The 26,541-nt window shown below is 41.7% G+C and overlaps 1 protein-coding gene across 4 annotated transcripts in view; it reads right to left on the bottom strand.

Moving 5' to 3' along the window:
* The window catches only part of KDM5A (lysine demethylase 5A), a 55,296-nt gene extending 32,602 nt beyond the window's left edge, over nucleotides 1–22,694 (bottom strand). For 3 of the 4 annotated variants that reach the window (XM_063134919.1, XM_063134920.1, XM_063134922.1), the window contains exons 1-12: nucleotides 22,172–22,694; nucleotides 18,790–18,867; nucleotides 17,715–17,837; nucleotides 15,899–16,069; nucleotides 15,334–15,468; nucleotides 10,409–10,514; nucleotides 9,334–9,422; nucleotides 7,272–7,430; nucleotides 6,176–6,295; nucleotides 2,509–2,667; nucleotides 1,643–1,824; nucleotides 908–1,070 (exon numbers count right to left, since the gene is read on the bottom strand). In XM_063134919.1, the coding sequence (XP_062990989.1) occupies nucleotides 908–1,070; nucleotides 1,643–1,824; nucleotides 2,509–2,667; nucleotides 6,176–6,295; nucleotides 7,272–7,430; nucleotides 9,334–9,422; nucleotides 10,409–10,514; nucleotides 15,334–15,468; nucleotides 15,899–16,069; nucleotides 17,715–17,837; nucleotides 18,790–18,867; nucleotides 22,172–22,348 (1,662 nt within the window). In that variant the 5' untranslated portion in view covers nucleotides 22,349–22,694. The remainder of the gene's footprint in view (nucleotides 1–907; nucleotides 1,071–1,642; nucleotides 1,825–2,508; nucleotides 2,668–6,175; nucleotides 6,296–7,271; nucleotides 7,431–9,333; nucleotides 9,423–10,408; nucleotides 10,515–15,333; nucleotides 15,469–15,898; nucleotides 16,070–17,714; nucleotides 17,838–18,789; nucleotides 18,868–22,171) is intronic. The other variant, XM_063134921.1, reaches the window with a different exon arrangement.
* Between the last annotated feature and the right edge of the window lie 3,847 nt (nucleotides 22,695–26,541).

The raw sequence follows: 26,541 nt of genomic DNA, 5'->3' as shown, positions 1-26,541 counted from the left end.
GAAATTAATCAAAAGACAGTGAATCTGCCACAAAAGAGGGGGGGCCCCATGATCGCCCCACAACCAGCTCTAGTCAAAATTCTAGTTCCCACATTTTTTCAAAGGCAGCCCCATGTAGAGCACATTGCCTTAATTCAATCTCACTATAAGTGAGGCATGTGCCACCATGGCCAGACCTGTCCTGTCCTCCCTAAGAACAGCTGCAGCTGCACAAAAACACCACTGGCCGTGGCTGCCTGAGTATACAGGAGCAAAGTCAGATTCAGGAGGACCTCCACTTGCAAACCCAAATTTTCAATGGGAGGGCAACCTCAAGAATAGGCTGGACTCCTATTTTCAGATGGGCAGTTATACAAACGAAAAGCACCTCTGCCTTTATCTGATTAAGCTTCAATTTGTTTGTCCCCACTCAGTCCATTACCAACTCAGACATCAATACAGCACCTCTTGCTAGAGACTTGGGCATCATCAGCATATTGGTGGTTCTCTCGAAACTCCTGGTTCACAGCAGTTTCATGTAAATGTTAAACAATATGGAGGACAAGATTGTGGACATCACAGGCTACTGTCTAAACTGCAGTACCACCTTCTGAAACTACCTTTCTAAGGAGGACTGGAAACATCACAAAATCATGCCTCCAAGTCCCATCCCAGCCAGGTGGGCCAGGAGGATACCATGGACAATATTATTGAAAATCACTGAGAGGTCCAGCGGAACCAACTGGGACACATTCCTGTCCAATTCCTGGTGCAGTTGGTCCAGCAGACCTACCACAGCAGTTTCTATCCCATAAGTGGGCTTTGAAGCTGGATTGAAATAGAACTAGAATATTTTAAATGCTATTCCAAGTCTTTCTACATGACACAAGACAAAGAGCCACTGAGTAGATAATTCTGCTCTACTTACAGGGACACCATGCTCCATAAGTATATTGGGGTTCATGATGGTGACTAGCTGGTGCAAAAGATCAGGCTGTGTCTCAAACAGCTCAGGAGCTAGTTCTCGCATCACTTCCTCCAGTTGTTCAGCTGCATGAGAGGGCACTCCGTACCATGTCTTTGGCTCTCCCCTAGAAGAGCAGATAATCCATTACCCAACTGAAAGCAATTCTAGTATAAGGCACACACTATGAACCTTCCCAACCCAAATCTAGAAATACAGGCCCACTCTCCTAGAAACAATAATGGGCCTTCGCCAAGAACCAATTAAACTGGAAAGATACAAAGATGGGCAATTTGTTCATAAGCTTCCAGCATGACCATGAGAACTGGAGAGGCAAGTAGAAGTCCACCTTTAATTGTGTACTGGTAACAAAATTATACAAGCATGGCAGATACAAAGCAATACAGTGCTTGTTCAGTGATGGTCTGAAAAAGACCATAGACATTATTCTGCTCCTCCCCAATTAATTGAACTATTTTCCCATTTAAAGATACACCTACGCCTCTTATTAATGCCTTTTTTAACAGATTATTAATAGTTTTACTATTATTTACATTAAGTTTTACTTAATGTTCTTATGCCCTTGACAAACAGCTTGAGGTAAAATCCTAGAAATGATTAAAACTGAACAGATAAGAACGGCACTATCATCATCCTGGGCAGGCAAACACATATCACCTATACAGCAAGAGTCCATACCAATGAAGGTAGTTGATGGAATAGCTCCAGTGATCCTCAATGTGCCAGCAGAAAGAGGAGAAGCACATCCCCACATAAAGCCAGGGCACCTTCATGCCAGAAATATCAGCATTGATGTGAGCGAGGACAGATTGCTCTAGTACTGGCATGTTGTTGAGGTTCCAGCCGGAAAGGGCATACTCCTGCCAACAAAAAGAAATTCGTCAAGGAAGTGGCCAGACAGCAATGCATGCACATTAATACAATGCAAGTCCGAGTCTTTTACACTAGCCAGACCACAATGCTTTGACACATTCTGGCATAGAGTATGGATGGGCAAACTTCACCTCCTCAAATGCTTCATCCACTGTTCTCCACTGTTGAGAGCAAAACCTATCCTCCATCTCCAACACAGGCTGTCCTAGCCTTCACTTACAGGGATCCCTTACAAGACAGGAGCTCTATGTCCTAATACACAAGTCAACCCCTCCCCAAACCACCTGACATAATAGGGGTTTTGTTAGTTTGGTTGCAATGCTTTCTCTGTTACAAAGTGCCTTGAGGAGGAGTGAGAAAGGAGTGCTTAACCCTTCTCAAGCAGTCACAATCCCCTAACCACCACCACCACCACCACCCACTGCTTTTACCCCCCACTGAAGTTCCAGTGGTAGTGGGCCCTGCCTAGGTGCCAACATTTGTCCCACCATGCCGGGCCCTGGCACCAGGCCCAATTGTAGCCAGTCAATATCAGAAAGAGTGTTAAGTCATATGTTAAATCTGTTGCCTCTCTCAATACTGAACTGCCCCAAATACATTGATCCTAAACACACTGAGAGCTAGCTTTCTAGTATGCAGAACCACATGCAGGCTGCGTATGCTAGCCACACCTCTTCTTCTGGCATTAGTTTTCGCCTGCCGTCCTTTATGGGGAAGCCACTTCCAAAGTCCTTGGATGAAATGTCAGCTCCATACTCAACAATGACATCCTCCTCAATGCTGCTGACTAGTCGCCAGAACTCCTTCTCCACCAATTCAGTAGGAACCATCTGAAAACACAGAAGTAATAGCATAAAAAGGATTTTGAAGCTAGCAAGTTACATGCAAACGGAATACAACAACACTTATAACCTCAAAGATTTTAAATAGCCGCCCCCACCCCAAACAACACTTAAATCACTTGTTTTAAAACGTTCTAATTTCGTAGGAACGGTAGCCATGATAAAAAAGAAAAATGTAAGGAATGTAACGGTGAATTTTCCTCAGGGGGTAAAGTCATTTTGAAACACAGTTTGCTCAACTGGTGTGGGAAGGGGGAGAAGTAGTGTAATGTGGAGCTGATTTTCCCTGAACTGTAACATTCAGACAGGAGGTAAGAGGGAATCATGCATGAATGCTCCCCCTGTGCCTGACATACTAGTTCTCTATGTGTAGAGAGGTAGGAGTGGTTTGGGTGCACATGAGCAAGCAAGCACACAAGCAGTCCAATATGGCACTTAGATGCTGCCAATTTACCCACATTCACATGCATCTGAGTGAAGTAGGCAGGCAAGAATACATCACTGTGGTGGCTTTCCTGCTGCAGCAGGGAGGACAAGCACATAGATCTGTTGCCATTGTCTTCACCTCAGCTCAGGATCCACAAAAGACAGTAGCGAAAGATAGACAGGAACTAAGAAGAGCAGTCATCACCCCAGGAATTTTTGTCAGGGTGGCCAAACTCATTTTTTTAATGTACCTCTCATATGTTCCTGCCTGGACCATCCTCAAAAACCCTCTTCTCAGTGCCTCTGCCAAATGAAGTTAGGCAGGTGGCTACAAGCGAGTGCCTTCTCAGTTTGGGCACCCCATTTACAGAATGCCTTCCATAAGGAGGCACACCTGGCACACACACTTATCTTTTCAGCACCAGGCAAAGACATTTCTCTTGTCCCAAGCATTTTAGATTATCATATTTGTTGTGTCAAGTTGGGCCCAGGCTCCCTGCTTAGGTTTCGGATTCTGAGTCAGTCTTGGAGGCAGAGCTAGAAAAAGCTCTGTCAAGACAGAGCAGAGGAGGAAATCCTCTAGGACTCTCCAGAATTAAAGGAGGGATCTTCCCAGGTGCTTATCAAACAGAAGGCCCAGTTCAGAGACCACCTTCCCTCTCCCCCACCCTTGGGATCGCACCCTTTGTCAGAGAGGGAGGATGCACTGGAATTGACAAATCCCAAAGTCTGCTACAGGGTTAAGTGGGAAGAATTGAGAGGAAGTAGGAGGCAGCCCGTCAGACTGGGGTCAAGGGGACCCTCACTGAAAGGATACAGTAGAAGCCTTTGAGCATATTAGCAGAAGTTCAAATTAGCACTAATGCAATTAGTGTAAATGAAACAAAATTCTTGTACATCCCTAAATCAATTTGATTCAATCACTGAGTGGACAATGGAACAAGAGATGTCTCACAGTCTGAGGAACACAGACAGAATGGATTTAACAAAATCCATACATCTCTAGTCCCTGACTACTTCTAGCTCAGCAATTCCCCAATCTGGTGCCTTTCAGATGTTTTGGGACTACAACTCTCATTATTCCTGACCATTGCTCATGCTGGTTGAAGCTGATGGGAGTTGTAGTGCAAAACACATGGAGAGGACCAGGTTGGGGGAAAGTGCTCTAGCTAGAGAATCTTAAGTCATAAGGCTGGGAAAGATGGCAAGAAGCACTGCCAGTCACAGTAGACAATAATAATATAAATAATAATAATAATATTTATTTCTTACCCGCCTCTCCCTTTGGATCAAGGCGGGGAACAATATTAGAACAGTAATCAATACATCTTAAAAATTCTTGATTTTACATTGATCTGGATAGGCCTGCCGGAAAAAGCTAGCCTTTAAAGCTGCCTTAAAATCACACAGAGTGTTAATTTTACGAATCTCCTCCGGCAGGCCATTCCACAATCTGGGGGCAACAGAAAAAAAGGTCCTCTGGGAAACTGATGTCAGTCTAGTTTTAGCTGACTAAAGTAAGTTCACCCCAGAGGACATGAGTGTGCGGGGCGGACTTATGGGAGAAGGCCCGCAGGTAACCTGGACCCAAACCATTTAGGGCTTTAAAAGTAATGACCAACACTTTGTACTTTGCCTGGAAACTAATTGGCAGCCAGTGGAGTGATTTTAATGTTGGGGTAATACGCTCACCCCTAGATGTACCGGTGACCAACCTGGCTGCCATATTTGAACTAGTTGAAGTTTCTGAACTAGGTACAACGGTAGCCCTATGTAGAGCATATTGCAGAAGTCAAGCCTTGAGGTTACCAGTGCATGCACTACTGTCTTTAGGTCTTCTGACTCTAAGAAGGGGCGCAGCTGGCGTATCAGCCAAAGCTGATAGTAGGCACTCCTGGCCGTAGCATCTATCTGGCCTGTCATTTGGAGCAACGGATCCAGGAGCACCCCCAAACTGCGAACACAGTCTTTCAGGGGGAGTGTAGCCCCATCTAGAACTGGTTGACATACCTCCAAACCTGGGTCAGAGCCCTTGACAGCAAGCACCTCTGTTTTGTCTGGATTCAGCTTCAGTTTGTTTTTCCTCATCCAGCCCATTACCGCCTCCAAGCATTCATTCAGAGGAGACATACTATCCTTAGCTGATGCTGTTATTGAAGTCATAGAGAAATATATTTGGGTGTCATCAGCATACTGATAGCACCCCGCCCCATGCCTCTCGATGATCTCTCCCAGCGGTTTGATGTAGATGTTAAACAGCATTGGGGATAGGATGGCACCTTGTGGTACGCCATACAACAGCTCCTTTTTTGAGGAGCCACTATCCCCAAGCATCACCATCTGGAATCTACCTGAGAGGTAGGACCGGAACCACTGCAGCACAGCGGCCCCAATTCCCAAATCCCTCAGGCGTTCCAGACGGATACCATGGTCGATGGTATCGAAAGCCGCTGAAAGGTCCAAAAGTACCAGCAGGAACACACTCCCCCTGTCTGGCTAATATTATGGGCTAGATGGATCAATGGCTTGCTAGCAAATAACACCCTTGTTACTAAAGGTCTATATAATGCCTGCCTTCACACGTTTTACAAAACTGAAGTTCAACTCCAACTCCTAAGGATGCCAGAATAAATCCTATTTGACTATGAAAGAGTTTAATACCTATACTAATTCTGTTTTTCCTTTAATTTTGAAATGCAATTTTATCCCATATGGCTACAGAGAAGAAAAGAGCCTCCAAGAAGCTTCCCTGGCACTTACGTCTGGCCTCTGAAGACCTATGCCCCATCATAGCTCTATGAGCCCCAACCTTTCATTCACAAACTCTATAACAGTAACCATAATTCTAAAGTTGGGCAAAAATACATCTAAAGGCAAAGTTGTAAAACTATCCTAATGGTTAAACACTCAAGTTGTGTGTGCCAGTTTTCACCAGTTGCAGAATATCAGACTGCTAGTGAGAATAGTGTGACTGCATCACAGTCTTAAGTCATATCAAACATTTCAGAAAAGTGGATATGGATATCACACACACACAAATGTGTGCAAGTGTCAGCAATTACATACTTACATGAACTGGCATGTTGAAATAATCAGACTTGAAATTATCTGCCATCTCACCAAAGCTCTGGAGGGTGTACTCTCGAACAGCCTGTTCAAATCCAAAGGCTTCACGTGGTTTGTTACATTCCTGGGGGGGGGGGGGGGAATAAATATTCATCATGACAGATGACAACAACCAGTTCAATCGTTACTGCAGGCTACTGTGACATAAGTCACTTTACCTGACCAAATATAAGAAAACATTAAACTTTCATAAATTTCTCCAGATTATAGCTATAGCTAGCCAGGTAATTAAGCGAGTCAGGCCAGTTAGCACATTTAGCAGAGATGGCACACAGGTGAACTTGCTTCCCAAAATATTCAGTTTCTGCGCCTGCTGCAATACATTTCAGATGGGGAAAGTCGGGGGGGGGGGAGGAAGCAGTTGGTGAACATCTGATCTTTGAGCCTGGATTAGAGAAAAATATATGGAAGAGCGGTCACATAGGAGCAGGTTCCACAGCTTCCTTAGTCACCTTGGCAGCTATGCTCAGCTATAGCGAGTGCTCTGGCAGGAGCTTGCTCAGCTGTGTCTTGGAATTAAGGCTTCTCCAAACATTATAAAATGCCTGCGTAGAAACCCATTCCAGATAGGAAAAAGCATGACAATCAAGGTGCATCAAGTGCCATGTGTGACAACTGCACTGCTCCCACCCCCCGTAAACCCCAATTGACTGTGGCTTCCTGTATTTGAATGCAGAGAGCTGAATTTCCCACCCCTCCTTCTCATGGAAGCTCCACCCACCCACCCACCATCCCCCAAATGCTACACAGAGGGTCGGGCAACTCTGAATGGGTTGGGCTGTGGTGCAGGTGGAAGGCAGTGTTCCAAAAAGTCTGGAAGATCCCTCCAGCCTCTGTTTAGGTGCCTTCCTCCCTCTCCACAGCCTTCACCATTCAGCAAGGTTTCTGTGAAGCAGGGGTGGGGAACTCCGCTTCCACCAGCCAAGTTGCAGGCACTGAAAGTAGGACTGCACCCATTATCTTACAACCTAACAAAGATGGGGCAAGCCACTTATTCTTGCCCCCCAATATTTTCCAAGAAGTATGCCAAAAAGCGGTACCTCAGCAACACATTTGGGGCATCTCCAGTCACCCTTGGGCACATCAGGCAAAGGGGGTATTAGGCAAAAAGTATGGTAGCTGTCATCGCACCCATCACACAGCAGCAATTTGTCTTCATTGTTTCCCCGTCCACAGAACAAGCAGACATATAGGTCAACCTGCAGAAAAGACAACTTCTCAGTCTCATGATGCTGATGCATAAGACAACAATTGCCAGGCAAACCTACCCCATTACATCTAATGTAGCATACAGTCCCCCTCCATAAGGAGGCTCTTTAAAAAAACAAAAAACTCCAGTGTAATTCTCAAACAGGTAGGAAAACAGTTCTATGTATACCGAACACACAAAATGAAGAGCAACTGCCAAGGGCAGCAATGGAAGGAGGAAAGGTATCAACGTTGGCTGTGATCTCATTACAGGGTTGGCATGATATTTTTCAGGGCACTGTTTTAACAGCCCTCAGGGAGAACCTCTGGTTAAAGCATTCTCATCTCCCTTATGTTTATACTAATGAAAGCTTTAATTTGCTTGGAATTGCTTTATTTTAGTTACTTTTTCAAATTACAAATATCTAAAGCAGCATATTCCAATATTATGGCCAATAAATAACTTCATATTTTTCCTTATTTCAATGCATATGTTTGGTTTGGTATATTTTAAAGAAATTACATGACATTCCAGTTTTTATAACATATTGATACATTATATAGGCCTCTATCAGAGATTTCAACTTGTGTCAGAACTTCAAAGCTTAAATTCTGGACTCAGAGTACAATCACACTAGTAGTCTGACAATTTTGCAATGCAGTTTTCTGGTGGCTCTCCTAGAGTGACACTAGCTCCTTTCGCTGCTCTTGCCAGGGAACTCTGTACCCAGTGGGAAAAGTCAACTGCAGAGGCCACCAGAGAGGGAGGAAGCAGCAGCCAGGCACCTCTCCACCGTGCCTGGGTCCAGCTCCAACTGAGAGCCCCCTCCCTCCTGCTACCAACTGTAACTGCTGAACTTTCCAACTAAGATTGTAGTGCCTGAGTTTGCTTTCCTTCCCCCCTCCTCCTCCTCCCTCCCAATCCCCTTTCCTTTTGTGTCATGTCTTTTAGATTGTAAGCCTGTGGGCAGGGACTGTCAAGAAATACTTTTGTAAGCCGCCGTGAGAGCCTTTTTTGGCTGAATGGTGGCATAAAAATCCTTAAATAAATAAATAAAAATAAAATAAAACTCAACACAACGGAAGACCCCACAGAACCCGCCACACAACAGTTGTGCAGGAACTCTCCTTTGCACAGTGTGGATATTCTGCATGGAGTGGTGTTGTTGTTTAAAAAAAACTCCACCGTTGCATGGAGTTTTCCTATCAGACAACACATTTCTCAACAGTGGTGTAAAAAAAACTCCACCGTGGAGTTCTAAAACCACCGTTGAGAAACATGTTAGCTGAACTGAGCCATCATCTCCTCAATATGAATTACAATTAGTGCATGTTATTGATGGCACATAATTAGACACATCCATTGACCTTAATTTCTCACATTCTGCTCTTGAAACACACACTACGCAAACAAAATTTGAAAGGGGCTTTTACATATGCTTCTTCCATGAAGTGCTAATCACACACAATAATGACCTAGAAGCAATGCAGTTAGCTCACCCTAAGGTAAAGTCTTGCTTGAAATCAATGCATAAAACTAAGAATAGTCCATAACTTCCTCCAATCATACTGCATAAAAAATAGCCAAGTCTCAGAACTAATAGATACAGTACTCAGCAAAACCCATATAAGATTTTAACCGTAATAAAATAGAGAACCCTCAACAGTTTCAACTTTTCTCATCTTGTGGGTGTCTCTTACAAGGTTCATGTAAAAATTTGTCAACTACAGCATGACTAAGAATTAGACTCCAGCAACTACAGGCCGAACTAGAAGTTGTTCTCAGCCTAGCCATGACACTGGTGTTATAGCGTTCAGCAAATGACGGGGTTAACCTTCTTTATTCACCCACATTTTCCCATCCCAGACAAGAAGCAAGGTTACAGATGCTTACATGCTCTAGAGCAAACTTACAAAATTGACAGAAAGTGCCCCTTTCCGCTGCCTCATCTGCATGCCGAAAGCTTCTGACCTGGTACCTTTGCGTCTTCGAGGTACTTCATCTGGAAAGAGAGAGATGTACTAGTTACGTTTTTTGCAAATATTGCACATGGTCAATCTAGCATTCTAAACGTAGCAACAGCCAAAGAAAGCCAAAATAGTATATTGAATGAACTAAGCAATTGTCATAGGAATCAACATTTACATTGCTAAAATGGCACAACCAGTCCAGCATCCTAGGAGCCAAACCTTTGTATTCTTAAAATAAGTAAAATTTCTAATCCTACCAACTGTTCATGAGAACTATGGGTATCTATAGTAAAGTAATGGAACCAGAAGAGATTTGGTGGGACTTCTAGGGCTCAGGACCCTCCTTCAAGGCCTCCAATTCTTTGCCTCAAAATTTGTATACATCTCATCCTGGTTTTTCATTCCAAAGTTCCCACTTACATCCCATTTAAAATTCCAGGATGGTGGGACCACAACTTTTACCAGCTCAAAGTACATATATTCTTAACAGTACATTTTTGAGAGGGAATGGAAAACCCAGGCAAGACATACCACAGAGATCTTTTTGACCTGCATAGTCACTAGTCACCCAAGCAGTGTATCATAATGTATTTATTTTTAAAGAGATTTTAACCTGTCTTTGAGAACACATTCTGGAGGATCCACATTAGTAGAAGCACCACCAAATCCTTTCCAACATAAATGTAACCAGGATTTACGGTGACACATGATTTTCAAACCATCTTGCATTAGAATATTAGCCAGACAAATTCTCACAAAGTTTCTTAGAAACCTCACAGTAATTTCTTTTGCATTGGCTTCCAGAAGAGACAATTGATCATATCCACACAACCCTGCAGTATGGTACTTACCAAAGACTCTGAAACCTTGCTTTACAAAGGTTTGAAATGCCCAGGTCATTACTTTGCACCAGCTACTAAACAGTCTTGTGAACAATCAGCTGAAAATCAATGCATTACAGAAATTAACAGGCTCTCAAGTCTATTTGAACTGCGGGGCCTCAGAAGCTGCTGTTTACCTTCTTTTTCCTTTGCTCCCAATGCCAATCCCATCATCTTTGGTCCTGCTCCAAAGATCTGGAGCTTCTTCAGTTCAGTGTTCCTACTCATCTCTCCTGCCTCTGCCTGAAAACAAGATCACATGAGTATTTATGCTGAAATGAGTATTTATGCTGAAATGAGTATTTATGCTGAAACACTATTAGTATTTATGCTGAAGCTAACTGTTCCATGGTAAAGGACCAGGGGAGTTATGGGCTAGATCAAACCCATTCTCCACATTTGTCTTTTCAGGGGCACTGCCAAGAACAGATAGTTCAGCAGACAACATATGTTTCATCACTACCATCAACATCTTTTAACAACTTTCAGATAAATTTTATGTTTCCTGGAATAGTACCCAGATGCAAAACGTCAACAGCAAAAAGGGGGGGGGGTTAAAAATAGGAATCTATTTCCTATCCCATTTCTACAAACCAGGGTCATCAGCTAATGCATTTTTAAATGAAGTCTCAGAATGAAGATTAAAAACAAAGGTAGACTCTTTTATTGAGGGACAACTTTGAAAAAGAATGCATGTAATTCATGTTATATTTACTACTATATATCATACTAATTATATGCCTGTGTTAATGAAGCTCAGTTTTGCAGACCTGGGTGTTTTCATATGCATTTCATTTTGATACAAGCAATATTTTTCTTTAATAAACAGGCTTCTTTCCTCGTTTCTAGTTAAGATGCTCCGATCTGCAATTCCTCACAAATCCAGGAATGGATTCATCTTTCAAGAGGCTAAGTAATTTATTCATTTCTGGTGCCTACATTCTACTCTTTTCAGCACCAGGTGAAGACCTTTTTTATTTTCCCAGTATTTTACCACCCTAGTCTTCTAGCTCTGCAGTTTTAAACCTGAATTTTAAATCTCTGCATTGCTGCTAGGTTTTATTCTGGTTCTACTATATTGTGGTTTTACGCTTCCATATTTTATGCTGTATCTTGTGGTTTTAATTTTTGCGAACTCCCCGGAGAGTTTCTCCTAGAAGATAGTACAAAAATGAAAATTAAAAAACCCAAAATAGCATCATAAAATCTTGAAAAGATATTTAAATTCAAAAGAACCTTCCTCCAAATGGATGGAGAAGAGATCATCTAGTGTCTGGAGGCAACAAGTAGTAAGAAAAATAAGATTGTATTAAGCATTTTTCACTCTACATTGTATCTTGCTTTTTCCCCAATTGAGCAATTCCTAAGGCAAGAGAGAAGCTCAAAACAGACACAATGCTCTTCAGTAATATTAGCCTTAATATCCTACTTCCTTAACTAGAGTCAAAGAGAGAAGGCAAGGGAGTAACCATGATCCTGCAGCCCACTCTCAATCGTATTTAGGAGACTTTTTTTAATGCTGTGCTGACTCTAAAAGAGTGTTTTGACTAGAATTGTACTATGAAAGTGATATGAAAGCAGTATATGGTATGTGTCATGGGCCCTAACAGTTGTCAGTGCCCTTCAATACTGCTACAAAGCAGTAGTGTGGCTCCTGCCTTTTATATACTGCTTCCATCGTGCAATAACCTGCTTGGTGTAGATTAGGCCTAAAGCTCAGAACTATAGGAATGAGACCCAGCCACTTCCCAGAACCAAAGAGGTCATAATCAGTTGCCAGCCACAAAATTAGATTATCTTCCAAGGCCAGTCAGATTTGTAGGTTTGGCCTGTTTTAGGATAGGATCTATATAATATTTGACTGAAATCTTAAGGCACAATCTAGTTGAAATTAAACACTCTTAAGGTCTCACTGATTTCAATGGAAGAGTTAAGCATGTGGGCACCATAGAATTTAAAAGTGCTTAAGTTTGGCTGGATTTGTTTAATAGCTGTTTGAGCTAATTTTACAAAAAAATCAAGTTTTTCTGAAACTCCATTTTTTAGTTTAGTTTGATATGTATTTATTTTAATATGTATGTCCCAGTATTCCTTACTTTGACAGGGAGCAGCTATCCACAATTTCAGATGTCTTTCCTATCATCCACTACCCAATTATTTTTAACTGGAGATTCTAGGCATTGAACTTTGGGCTTCCTGCATGCAAAAAGCAGCTATGTACTCCACCACTGAATCAGTACCTCTCTGATGTTTTATCAACACAAACAGGTTTTACCGAATTAAAAATATTCCAGCTTAGAGTTACTTTGACAGCAACAACATGCTTAGGAACAGCTGAACAAGAAACAGTACAAAAAGGCTGCTGGAAAACTCTGAGGTTTTAATTACTTTCATCCCGGCTATTTTGTAAAAAAAATTGAATAGGATTTGGTTGCCTGAGCCTGTTATACACTACATTGTACATTTTATATGGAAAAGCAGTACCAAAATTCTACAAGTAAATAAATACATATTAAACTACTTGGAGTAGTTCATACAATTTCCAAAACTGGAGAATGGACATACAAATCTAAGGAACCAAAATAGGCCTATTCCACCCTTAATTATTAAAATGTAAGAGGGATCTCTTTTGTACACTAGTTATGTAATACATATCTCAGGAAAAACATGTCTTACTAGACCGCATTATATGCAGAGCAGTAAAGTTGAAAAAGAAGATCAAGAATACTTTTAATCGTGAGTCTGGAGGGAGGCCTAAGTAGAGTCTTGGGAAAGCTATTCTACTCCACCAAAGTGTGCCTCTGGGAATCATCTAGCTAATTTACATATCCAATTCCAAAAACAGCAGCAAAACAAGACAAACCATGAGGATTGATTTAGGAGACGAACAGACCCAACAATGAACACATTTTAAACCTTCTTGACGTAAACAAGCAGAAAAAGATACAAAACATCTGAAATCACATTTTCTTAAGATACTTGGTTAATAGGATTTTGACAACAGAAGCAGCACTACTCAAGCATCTAAAGTACTTTATTCCAACATGTGATCTGTTATATATCAGTCACTATTAACTTCATATTCTGGTTCTTTCATGCTCATATATTTCAATAATTTCAAACGACAATCCAATTCTCGCCATTCCTAATGCCATTGTAACATCCACTATTCATTTTAAGTGTTGTATATAAAGCAAAATCAATTAAAAAGTCTCCTCAATATAAAGATTTGAGTTTTGAACATTAAGACTCCTTTCCATTTTTACTTTCTTTGTTCAAAATTTCACATGAGATTTTTCTGAAGTCTTCCAAATAGTAACAAAGAATGTTTCGGTTCAATTTTCAAGGCTGACATGTATCATCAAAGTAGAAAACCTGATTACAATACAACCAAAGACTAGTCAGGAAGGTAAGAAACACAAATGTTACTTGGAATGTGCATGCCTTCCTGCAGAGAATCACTTTTTAAATTACTGGAAAGTTTCCATCTACTATTAACTTGAACTCTTAGGTCATGATCCATGGAAGATTTCTGCTGCACTGGCACCACCCTCCCCACTCCCATCCCTGTATCAGTGTAAGCAGCCAAGCGCCAGCAAAAACTAAGCATTCCTGGGTTTGGAAGACTGTGTGGCCAAGTTGCCATGTAACCAGTGCTGGCAGTTCTAAAAGAAGATCTCACACCAAATTATTCCAAGTTTATTCCAAGAATTCAGTTCTTCAATAATGTAACCTGTCACCTATATTATTAAGCTTTATAATTAAAGATCAATATTTATTTATTACATTTTTATACCGCCCAATAGCCGAAGCTCTCTGGGCGGTTCAGAATACCATTTCAGAAGTACTAGAAAGAGTCAGGATGAGCAAAAACTTAACTCCAATCTACAAGCTAGTGACTCACCAGCAAGTAGCCACTGGAACACATTCATAACAGTGGCCTGCGAATCCCAGCTTTTAACTAAAATTTATAACAAATAGTTTAAAGTTTTTAAATAAAGTTTATAAATAAATAATTTATTTATAAATATAAATACTATTTACAAATAAAGTCATTTTCCCATCCTTCCTGTTCATTTTTCTTTTGCCTCATTTTTTTCAACAGCTTCAATTGTATTTGCTAACAGAGTTGGGGGGAGGTGGTTCAAACAGAACATAATGCATAGTATAATAATCGCATCAAACATAAAGTGGTAACACAGAGAAAAGGCTGTCAGAGTTAGCTATATGTTTTTCTTTCGTTTTGGTCAGTTTGTAAGGAAGGGATTGGGCCTTAATGGATTTTAAATAATTCTTTTTTTAAAATCACATCTCCTGAGGAAAACACTCTTAACCCTCATGAAAGAAAATGGTTATTTTAACAGAAAGGATGGGGAATTTGTACACAAGAACCAGACACTGCTTAGACACTGCCCTTCCTGCTGCAAGCCCTTTCTCCCCTTCATGGCTTGAACTGAGCATCCTGAAGACATAATGCTACCCACAAAAAATGTTGTCTACTTATCACACCTGAGGTGAGCCCAAGTTCCTCCATGCCTACTCTTACATATTTCTACTGGTATAGTGCATATCAGTAACTAGTCATATTTAGCATTTATGTAGCCCTTGTATGTTTTGTGAATACTCAAAACATACATTTCATTAATACTTACAGCCACCCTGTAGGGTAGACCAGTTTATCATCTCGTAATGCAGCACGTGGGGCACTAAAGTTAAGAGAAGGTGGCTTGCCCAAGGCCACACAAGCCAAGTGATGGCAGAGGTGAAGACCAGGGACTTCCTAGCTCACCATCTTAGTCACCATGCTACACCAGTTCAAACTGATATGAGAAGCTAACACACTAAAAAAAAGCCTTCAATATTAGTTATTTGTCGGCTGGGAGAAACATTAGTCAGGCCACTTTTATCTAGCATACCCACTTCTGAACTTTGAAAGGATAGACTTCTCATAATATGTTTTGAGTGAGCCAAGGCTAGACAAAGGCTGTTGCATTTCCAATGCATCTGCACTGGTGCAAAAACTAAAGGCACTCTGTCTACAGTGGCCAAGTGATCTGGGTACCTGGGACTTGACACGTCTGGTTCTCTTCAGCACAACGTTCATTCTTGAACCCTGCTTTGGGGGAGACTGGGCATCAATGCCAAGGTCCGCAACCTCCACTTTTTCCTTAAGGTCCAAGTTTGGCTTTTGGATGCCCTAAAGAATCAGAGCACAGAAGGACACCAGGTTGGTTGGATCCAGGACATCAGACTCTGGTTTTCAAAATGTGCATCACTAATGGTGGGGAAAAGGCTGCCAGCAATGACACATTACAAATGTCATCTGGAACAGAGTCATCCATGAAATCTAAATAAAATTGGTTCTCAACTGCTGCTGCCTAGCCAAAAAAAAATTAAGAATCCTTCCCTTGTTTGGTTCTCTTCCAACAAAGTCCCCATCCTATCAAGGTTCGCTACAAACATATAAACAGATGGTAACAAGATATAACCACAACAGCACACAACATAGCCCAGGTTACCAGAACAGTTGTTTCTAAAAGGGAAATGGACAAGAACGCAAAATCTTGAGTTAGTATATAGTGAACAGCAACTTGCATTAAGTCCTATTAAGATCTTAGCCCTCTCACCATAAGGCTAACACCAGACTGGAAAAGCTCATATGGATATAAGATCCGCTCATAGTGTGATTTCAGCAATGAGCCTGTGGCCTTTCCTGGCAAGTAACCAAGTCGGCTAGCCACTTTAGACCATTTCTTCTCTTTCGTGACTACTTCAAAGCCTCCTTTGCTGGCAACAATCTGAAATAGAAGTGAAACAACGTTGTCTTTTAGAAGGCTGCATATAAGTGATTCTTAAAACATATAGGTCACAGGCCTGCAGAAATCCCATATCCTCTGCTTTAGGGCATATGGATATTTCTTCTGCAGAAGCAACAAATTCATTTCTCCCTCCTCCAAAACCCTCAATGCATATAAAGAAAATCTGGATGCCCAAAACTAGACAAGCAGGAGTTCCCAGAGGTGCTGGAAATAGCACAAGCTTACTAAGATCAACCTGAAACACACACAAAACAGGTATGCAAAATCTAACTAGCAGTCTTAATAATATTAAAACTTGCTGTGAAGCCAAACAGGTAGTCAGAACATCTAGGGTATGTGACCGGTATGCAGACTCTCTGAGAAAGGAGTCTTAAAGCAGCAGCTTACTGCATGAGGTAAAATAGTCTGCTGCTTCCATGGTGAAGGCTACCATCTTAGAAATATTTGATTCTCTGTTCTTATCACTGGCCCGATAACGTCTATATTTATTTGCCTTGAAAAACAGATCATGAAAGAAAGTCACAGTCAGGCCCAGAGATACCTCCTCTGAAACACTAACCTCTTCCCCATTTTGCATTTGGCTCCCAAAAATTAATTGAATCAAATTTTCCCTTTTCCGGCTTGTGTGATATAGTTCTTCAAGTTGCTTAATTCAAATATGACATGCTACGGAATTTTGCAAATACTACTACTGTCACTCAAAAGGGGCCAATAGCTGTGCACACCACCAACCCGTGTTCTTCCCTCATGACATTCGGAGAATTTGTCAAAGCACGTTTGAGAAGGCGTTCAATAACAAATAAAGTGCCAATGAGGGGCAGGAGCGCTATTGTGTTCCTGAGATACTTTTTTTAACTACTATTTGTATTTGCTTTTATTATACTAAATTAAAATCAAAACACAAAGTTTTAAGCTACCTTGAGCTTTGGAAAGAGAGCTGACTATTGGGTGGAATAGAATTGCAATAAATGAACAAAACTCAATAAAGATTTTAGATAAAAGATTAGGACTACAAGAGAGCCCTGCGTTTCTTACAGACATATTTAAAATCAGTGACATTTTATTTAGCATGGATCATAGAGTTGGTTTTTTTTTTAAAAAAAACACCTCACAAATTATCCCAATAAAACTACTACTTTTCTGCCACTGAATCTACATGCTTGTCATGAGTTAGTTTGTGAAATATAATCCTTAAGTAAATTAGAAGTTGTACAATACAAACCTTAAGTAAATTAGGAACACAGAACTTAGGAAGCTGCCATACTGAATCAGACCTTTTGTCCATCTTGCACTGTATTATTTACACTGACGGGCAGCAACATGGACATGCCATTGATTGAGCCTGTGGCATGCAAAACAGATGTCCTACCTTAGAGATATAACCCTTTCCTAAGAGCAACAGTATTTAGTATTTTGCAACAAAACCCAAGCCTCATGATACTTTAAAGACTAAAAGAGCTAATGTCTGGCTAGAATGCTTGCCAAAGCCTGTGCAACAAGACTCCTTGTTACTTAAGTGCACATTGCTCAGACCATAAGGAAACAAACTGGAATAATTTACACAGGGCTATGTTCTCAATTCAAGGTTGGAAAATTGGCTTGATTGACTATCATCTCCACTCACCTTGCTCAATGAATACAGATCCAATATTTTTCTTTCTACTACCGGGATTTTTAACGTAGACCCTTGAAGTTCCCAAAATTTTGCCAGTTGGTCTAAGAAGTCCAGCTTCACTCTAGTCATTGCCTAATAACAAACCAAGGCAGCAGATGGACATCAGACAAGCTAGGTAAGAGAGAAGTAGACTGCCCAAGGAAAAGAATAGCAACATGCTCAGTCAACTCAACTGTTCCAAAAGTCTCGAGCTTAATGAGCAGAAAACGTCATATCAAAAACTAAGACCATTTCAGTTGATGTCAGATATGAACATCTGAGTACTTGAGGCAAATTTGAAGACAAACTTTCTATATCCCCATCACCCTGAAGTCTTCTTTACCATTGGCAGATGCTATTTGTAAAGCAACATAAATCAGGGGGAAACATTAAGGATCAGAGCAAGAGAGGGATGAATCCAAGAACAGTGAACACTACTTTTATTTTGATTCTCCATACTTCCTCTTTTCAGAAGTTTAAGAGTCTCTTGCAAGAAGTGTATTGAGTACCTGAAAGCTAGATAGGTTCTGTGGTTATGTTTGGACTTATCATGGTTAGCATTACAAGAAAAAAGCTGCAGGGCTCTAAATTTCACAAAGAACCTACATGAGTACAGCAGCCTTCACACTGCAGAAAGTCAGCCTTAATACATGGAAAGTTGTGGGACTGGGCTATCAAGAAAAGTCGAAGGCTGTGGGGCTGAAAATTGCACCTCTGCTCTCCCCACTCATGCAACAGGGAATGCCCAAACAGGGATATTGTCTCTAGGAAGTATGTTTCAGACAAGGGTTCTTAGATATTTCTAGTAGAGCCTTAAAAGCTCTTTTAGTGATATGTGGTACTACAACAAAAGACTATTCATGAACACTTGGGAGAGTTATTTTTACGCAAATCATGCCAATGCAAATGATGAAGAAGTGAGATGTTCTCATATTTTTTTCTTGCTTTTTAAGCCAATGATTAAGAAACCTCACCAAAATCTAAAGAAGCAGGCCTAATACTTTGTGTATTTATACAGATTTATGCCAGTGGTTGGGAATCTCACCTCCAGTTCGTTCAAGCGCTGAACTCGTGGGGTGAAGCGAAAACTTTGTACATCACATGCAAAAGGAGGTTGCCAGTCCTAAGGAGAAAAAAGGAAATGTTTGCTTCAAGATTCAAACTTTCAACAAAGCACTTAATGCACTATACAGCTAACAATCTTTCTGTATTTTAGAAACAGACGTGTTTTTATTCTTGAATTATATGCAAACAGTCAGGTTGAAAATATTTTAGGTTGAACTAGGAAGTGAAGAGGTTTTCAGGGAAAGAATCAGGTTAATTCATTTTTGACCAATAGTAACAAGTCAAAATGCCAGCATATTTGAGAATCTATTTGTCTTAAAAAAGAGACCCTAATTCTGCTAATGCCTGCACTCATATGGGTTACTAATGTACATAAGCAGGAGCATAATTTGAGATGTAAGAAAATTTATATTTTTATTCACTCCTTTGAGAGAGATGTAGGCATGCAAGGAACAAACAACTGCCTGAGACACTTTGCAGAGCAAACCCCAGCATTCACAGTGTTGTGAACCCTACTTAGATACTGACTTCAACAAATGCAGCTCAATTTTTCCAGTCCATTAGCATGGCCTTGAGATACATCTACACAAGTTACGATCCCATAAAATATTTTACTTGCCTGTCTGCCCACATCCCTTTGCCGTTTGTGGTATATTATGGCCTAAAGGTGAAAAAGGCCACTTGCCACAGACAACCAGTCAAACGACTACAAATTTCCAATATTATTTAAAAGAACATTTAAGTAGAAAACAGTATTTCTCCAGGTGACTGTTACACTTAAGTTCTAAATAGTAGGCATATATTGATAAACAAAGAAATAAAGGGATGGATCCAAATTTATGCTGGATCAAATGCGCTGGTAGAAGTGAACTTTCCTGCCCCCCTCATTCCTACAGCAGCACCTCTAGCCACCTGGAAACACTACATAGAGAGTTTTAAAAAACCTGAATGGGTAAACTGTGGTGTGGAGAGAGAAGGATTCCCAAAAATCAGACAGAGGAGAGCGCTTCCTCTCGTGAAATGTTAAGTTCTAGATTCAACTCATTATCACTTCTAATATGTCACAAAAGCATTCAGAGTGACATACTATTTCAAGCTTTTCAAGCTTGTAATAATACAAATCAATCAAGTTATTCATCACTGAGTACAGGTTTTTAATTATTATGTCAATGTAACCTGCCCATTATGCAGACGCTAAAGCAGTTAATAAGGAGCAAGACATTTAAATGGAAAAGAATTATTATTATTTTAGGCCCCAACAGATACTCCAGACAATCCAAGGTATTTGATGTGGTCCTAAAATAGGCAGCTGCTTCAAGAGCAACATGCCATAAGGCCAAATATGTGAATTCCAGAAGAACATAGAGCTCCTAGAAGCATAGCTAGTGGGGGGAAAGCAGAAGAGCTGCATAATTTAATGTTAGCTTTTTCTAGTATTTGAATACATGACTAGACTTCTACTTCCGCTGCTACACTGTTTTAAAAGTAATTTATACTATTTTGTACTAAAGTATTCTTTAAATTGCAACTGGTCTGTCTTGTAAATTAAAGCAAAAATATCATCTGCAAAATGGTAAAAATCTTTACTGAACTAATTGCAATTTTACTAGAAGTCTAACCTTGTCATCACATTCAAACAATGTGCTCTTTTTAACAGTGCAATATAATAATCAACCCTACTCATACTTTAATATTGACCTGAATAAAAAATATAACATTTAAACACGATATGGTAACAGAACTACAGTGTTTATTGTTACTGATCCTTTCCTGACCCCAACAGTGTGGACCAAAAGGGCTGCAATACTACTTCAGGATTCATTTCTTTCAATAACAAGTGCCATACATGTATTCAAAAATCAGTTATAAGCTTATTGCAAACAACTTTAGCCTCTAAAACCATGTAGAATTAGAAACTCCTCACTAGTATGGAATCAGGGAGAGAAAAACAATCTGACAAATCTTCTCTTAAGTGACAATTAGGGTTGCCAATTCTTTTGGCAGGACTCTTCTTCCAGCACCTACTTAATTCCTGACAGATACACACACAGCTACTAAAAGCACAAGCATTTGCCAGGTATTGCTTCTCCTATTCTCCAGGTTTATAAGGTGGGGGATTGAAAGGAGAGAACATAAGAGAACCTCTACCAAATCACATCATTTCAGGGTAAGTGTAACTACTGCAGCCTTTCATACAGTAACACAAAATCTAGTTCAGATTGTATACTAAGAAAAAGCAGCAACAAAGATGGAAGACAGGATCTAGATTGACCTTGGCTGGTGAAGGGGAGTGAGCAACATTCAAAGCAGGATGCAGCAACTGGATTCTATGCACTAATCGAGTTGTTTAAGGAGAGCACTAAGAATTCTAAACTCTCTAAAAGGCTTTTTAAAAAATCACCACACACATTGAGGTAATGTTTTAACTTACAGAAGCTGTATAATACAGTCTAGATAGGGAAAGGGTGCAAAGGAGACTATGTCTTTAACACTGATACCTAAATAAACTGGTGTAGAGCCTATACTATATCAAACTTCTTTGCCTTACAGTATTTTGCCTGTGTCTTTATCTAGAAATAACATACCAACAAGACCATATTTTACTGAACCAACTTACATTAACGCAGGAGCCATGGACAAGTTTTTCATGGAGATTTCTACACAACTTAGAAACCTGAGGGGCATCCTATCCTGAGCCAACAAAAATTGGAACAATACAACCCTCGGTGGTCTATGTAGAAGGTCAGCACTCAAATCCTCCCCCAGCATATAGTAACTAAGTAATCTCATTGTTTTGATCATAGCTACTGCATCTTGTACATCATTGATACATGAAACCTTTGTGTTACTTGGGGGCTCCATCCCTCATTTCTCTCTCTCCCTCCCATTTTCTGCTCCTCCTTTTTTCTTTGTATATAACCAGCTCTTTTTTACTTTTCGAAGAGATATGTTTGCTTTATTTTTTTGGCCAAAGTTCAAATCCAATTAGCGTGTGTATGTATATATGGATGGAAGAGTTGCCCCATCGCGAAAGAAACGCCATTGCTACGAATGATCGTGTGCATGAAGGCCTTTGAAAACTCGGGAGCGCTACAGGGGCAGCAAAGGCTAGCCTTGCTCTTTCGGCATCTTCCAAACGCGAAGCATCGCCAACCCGTCAGGTGTAGGGCGGCTGGTGGCGTTGGCCTGGTTTTTTGGGGGGGGGGGCGACGGGGGGGTAGCGAAGAGATGAGGCAACTGAGGAAAAGAGCGGCTCTTAGGAAAGCCAATATTCAATTCCAAAGACCACACACACACACACACGCCCCACCTTCATCCTGGCCCCTTCCGCAGCTCCTGCTTTCCCCCCACTCCCCGAGTACCTTGGGCGGCCTGATCTTGCAGATGCCGGTTTTCTCGGCCAAGGGTCGGATGCGGCCGATGAAGCCAAGGGGGTCGCTGAACTCCTCCCAGCTGGGCTCGAAGACGGGGCATTCGGGAGGAGGCACGAACTCTGCCACGTAGTGAGACCCACCAGGGCCATCGTCGTCCCCCGACATGATGGCGGCGGCGGCGCCGTCGTCGTCGTCGCTGCTGCTGCTGGCGTTCCTGCTGCCGCTGCCTCAGGACCGGGGAGGGAATGGGCTAGGCCGGGAGGGGGGCGGCGAAGAAGCGACGGCAGAGGAGCTCAAGGATGGGCCGGGGGGCGGAGGGACATCCCGGTACCCAGCGGGAGACAAACGCGCTGCTGCCCTCGCGCAGTGAGGCCCCTCAGAAAGAGCCACGGAGCTCTCGTAACACCCGCTGCTGAACAGGCCTCCCGTTTGTTTTTGTTTCCCCCTTCAGGGGGTTTGTTATTTTTTTCTTCTTCTTTCCTTTTCCTCCCCTTCGTTAGGCTCGCCGGAAGTGACGCGTCTCAGTTAAAACCCCTTTCTTGCGGAAGCGGGGGTGAGTATATCCTTCCGCCGGCAAGTTGTTGGGCTTTTAAATAGTCCCGGGTGTCTCTCCCCTCGGGTTGAGGCGCTTCTCTTTCCGCACACGCACCGTCTCTCTTTGTATCCCACCCCACGGCGAAGGGCCAAAGTGGAAGCTATCTTGTCCCTACGGGAGCCACAATGGACTTGGTTAGGCTGAGGCCTTTGGGTTCGCGGAGGAATGTGTGAGGACGCTCAACGACTAGCGAACTTCCGGTGCCGACAACTCGTTTACCCCACTCTGTCCCTGTGTGCGCGTTAAGAGATCCTGCCCCGCCCCTTTCCGTGGAAGCCTCGCAGAGCCCCGCCCCCCTCCGCTAGCCGTCAAGTGCTCCTTCCTCGGGCTACCTGCTGAATCCCTTGCCTCAGTCCCTTCCCCCGCCCGCCCGCAGAACACCTGGGCTCCCCCCCACTTGCAATTCCCACGGCGCCTCCTGCGTTACCTACCTCCCCCCACCGCGCTTCAGAACTCCCAAAGAGCCCCGCCCTCTCGCCGTCGCCAAAGCAACCCTCCTCATCCCACCGAAGCACCGTAACTCCTTGACCCCCTGGTAGGCCCTCAGAGGAAAACCCCTCGGGACCTTTAGGGCAGTTCTCGAAATTGCCATTTATCAAATCCACTTCCCCAACACTTTTTCATGCAAGAAAATAAACAAAAAACAGCCTGGGTGGCTGCTGTGTTTTAAATTTATTTACTACGTTTATCTGCCACCTTTCCCCCAAGGACCTCAAGCTGGCCAATATGATGATTTCCCTCACACATTTTTATCCAAACAACCCTCCGAGGGAGATTAGGCTGACCAAGGTCACCCAATGAGCTCCATGGCTGAGTAGAATTTTGAAATTCTGTTCTGCTCCTCAAGTTCCTACACTCGTAACAGCCTTCCCCATCCTGCTTTGGACTACACCTCCCATCAGCCCCAGCTAGCATGGCCAATGGTCAGGAATTCTGGGAGCTTTCCTCTATAACATCTACAGGCTGCCTAACTGCTACACCATCTTTTTGACAGCGAAACAATAAACTATCTTCATAACAGGCAGCAGTATTATCCTCTATGTCTGCAGCATAACAAGCTTCAGAAAGCTGCATAGGAGAAGAGGATGGTAAAAACTGGCAGACACTGCTAATAAAGCATCCTTCTTATTGTGACTGCCTTCAGAAACCTGGAAGCTAATGTTGTTTTGAATAATACCAAGCTAATACGGGTCTTACGGCACCTTAAAAACGAATAAATCTATTCTGGTATAAGTTTTGTGGACTATATATAGCCTTCATTGCATACATGGAGTGTTATAGACAGCTTCAGATTTATAGTCACTGTCAGTAATTTCTGCATTTAATTTCCTTCCAATCTCAGTTTACAATGCTCCCTACCACCACCACATGTACTGCACATATACTGTACATGAAGTTCATGAACCTGAAACTATAAAGTTCCAGGCATCTGATGAAGTGGGCAAAAGCTTATGGCAGAATAAATTTGTTACTCTTTAAGGTGCCACATGATTCTTTGTTGTTTTTACAGCAATACACTGCTGCCCTCTGGAAATCAAGATAACGTTCTTCTATAAAATAATGTATGTATCCCTAATGTTGACATTAATCACTGACATTAACAATTGCTCAAAACATCTATTGAAGAGAACAGAAACCAAACCATCTACATTTTTATGACTGTTCAGTTGTTTTTTATAGTGTAGACAAAAGTGCTACTAATCTGCCATTTCCAGCCAGCTCCACAACAAAGGTAGTAACTGGGCTGGCAGGGTGAAGTGGTTGCCTCAGGCAGCTGATTATGGGTGTCATGAAAAGGCAGCAAAACAATTGTTCAATTTATTGCTGTATTTTTTTTACTACTGAGAGGTGAGGCGCTTGTTGGATTTTCTGCCTCAGTACCAGCCTTGGGTACTAGGCACTTTGACTTGATAGGTGGCAGTGACATTTGCTGCTCTGCAAGTTATCTTGGGGCAGCCCTAGTACTATAATTCTAGTTTTGTCAATGTAGTCAGCAAGAATTGAGAAAAGTCTTTTCCAACCTAGTCAGTATTTATTTGTATTTTGAGGATTTATTAATTACCCTTCAACAATGTTTCCAAAAACATAAAAACACAATTACAATATCATAACACAGCAACTCATAAAACCAATTAGAATAGCTACAATCCACAATGTTCACCATTCTGTAACCCTATGGTTATGACTACAATAAGTTGGCTAAGATGTGCTATGGCTTACTCAGACCTGCACAAATCGTGATCCACCAAATTGAACACAGCTCACTAATCACAGCTTGCCAGGAGCTTGATGGCTCCCTTGTTTTTACAGGCCAATAATTATTGAGACCTTCTAGGTTCATGGCAGGTTTCTTGAGGAAGCGGTTGCATCATCACTTCTTGTAAGGAGGTTGAGATCTCTTAAGGAGATTTTAGTAACTCCTGGACTAGTGGGACAGTCCCTCCCTACTTTGCTTGTACCCCATCTTTCTAAGAAAGATGACACTCAATGTGGCTTACAATCATAAATAATACATTATTAAAACAAAAAAATGCATTAAAACACATACAAAAAACAACAGAAAAAATCCAGTATCCAACTCAAGAGACCCACTTACACACCAAAGGCCTGCTTGACTAAAAAGGTCTTTGCCTGCTGGGACAGCAGAGATAACGAGCCACAAGGGTCAAGTGCACACATAGTTAACACAATTGTTCAGGAGACAATTGTATCTCTATACATGTCTAGAGACTACTCAGTCTGTGTTTAGTAAATAAGCCCTTCCAGAACATGAACGATGGAGACATTCAACTTAAATATGCTAGGAAGGGGAAGGTAGAAGGTATATCTCCAGATATTTTTAACTTCAACTCCTAGAATTTCTCACCATTGACCATCCTGGCAGGGGCTTATGGGAGCTGAAGTCCAAAACATCTGGAATTCAACCAACTGCTCACCCATGTGCGATGGGAACTGTTTCTCACTGTGACCCTGACTCTATTCTGCTGGAGGACAGGCTGTTGTCTGTCCAGAAGAGCTGCCCCAGAAGCGTGAATAACTTTGCATTGTTTAGTTAAGGTAGTGGAATGGTCCTGTAAGGTACTTTCTAGCTCACTTTCCCAAAGAAAATTTAGCTTTTTAAGCCAAGGTGCTCAAGAGAAAGCAACATGATAAGGAGTATGAACAACAAAGTCTTGTGGCATCTTAAAAATAGCACTATCCTCTACATTTTACTCAGAAATAAGCACCATCTATCTAAAGTTCTTTGTAGGCTGCCTTTAAGGATTCAACCCTTTCAAGTTGGCATACAAGATAAAAACCATACAAACTGAATAATTTTTTTAAAAAAAATCCATAAAAACATATTTCAATAAAATCCGTAACAGAGATTGCCAATTTAAAATCAATAAAACAAAACTTAGCAATAAAAGCCAATGGTCCAGGTTTAAGGTGATTCTCCAGCAAGAAAAAGTGGGTCTTCAGAGTTTTCCTGAAGACCAGCAAAGAGGTCTGATGAACCCCTGATCAAAGTTGATTCCAATGGTGTGCAGCCACCACTGAGAAGAACCTCTCCCTTATACTCACCAACCTAACATCCTTGGACAGATAAGAAGGACCTCTGTAGATGACCGCAAAGTGCGGGCAGGCTGGTACCAGAGAAGGCAGTCCTTTAAGTAGCTTGGGCTGAAACCATTTAAGGGTGCAATCTTATGGGATATGCCCTGGGTATTCATAACACTCTGCATTTTAGCTAGATGGCCGATTTCTCCCATCTAGCAGAGGC

This window comes from Elgaria multicarinata, chromosome 9 (assembly GCF_023053635.1).
Source record: "Elgaria multicarinata webbii isolate HBS135686 ecotype San Diego chromosome 9, rElgMul1.1.pri, whole genome shotgun sequence".
NCBI classification, from domain to species: domain Eukaryota; kingdom Metazoa; phylum Chordata; class Lepidosauria; order Squamata; family Anguidae; genus Elgaria; species Elgaria multicarinata.
This window is presented reverse-complemented; position numbering and strand designations above follow the sequence as displayed.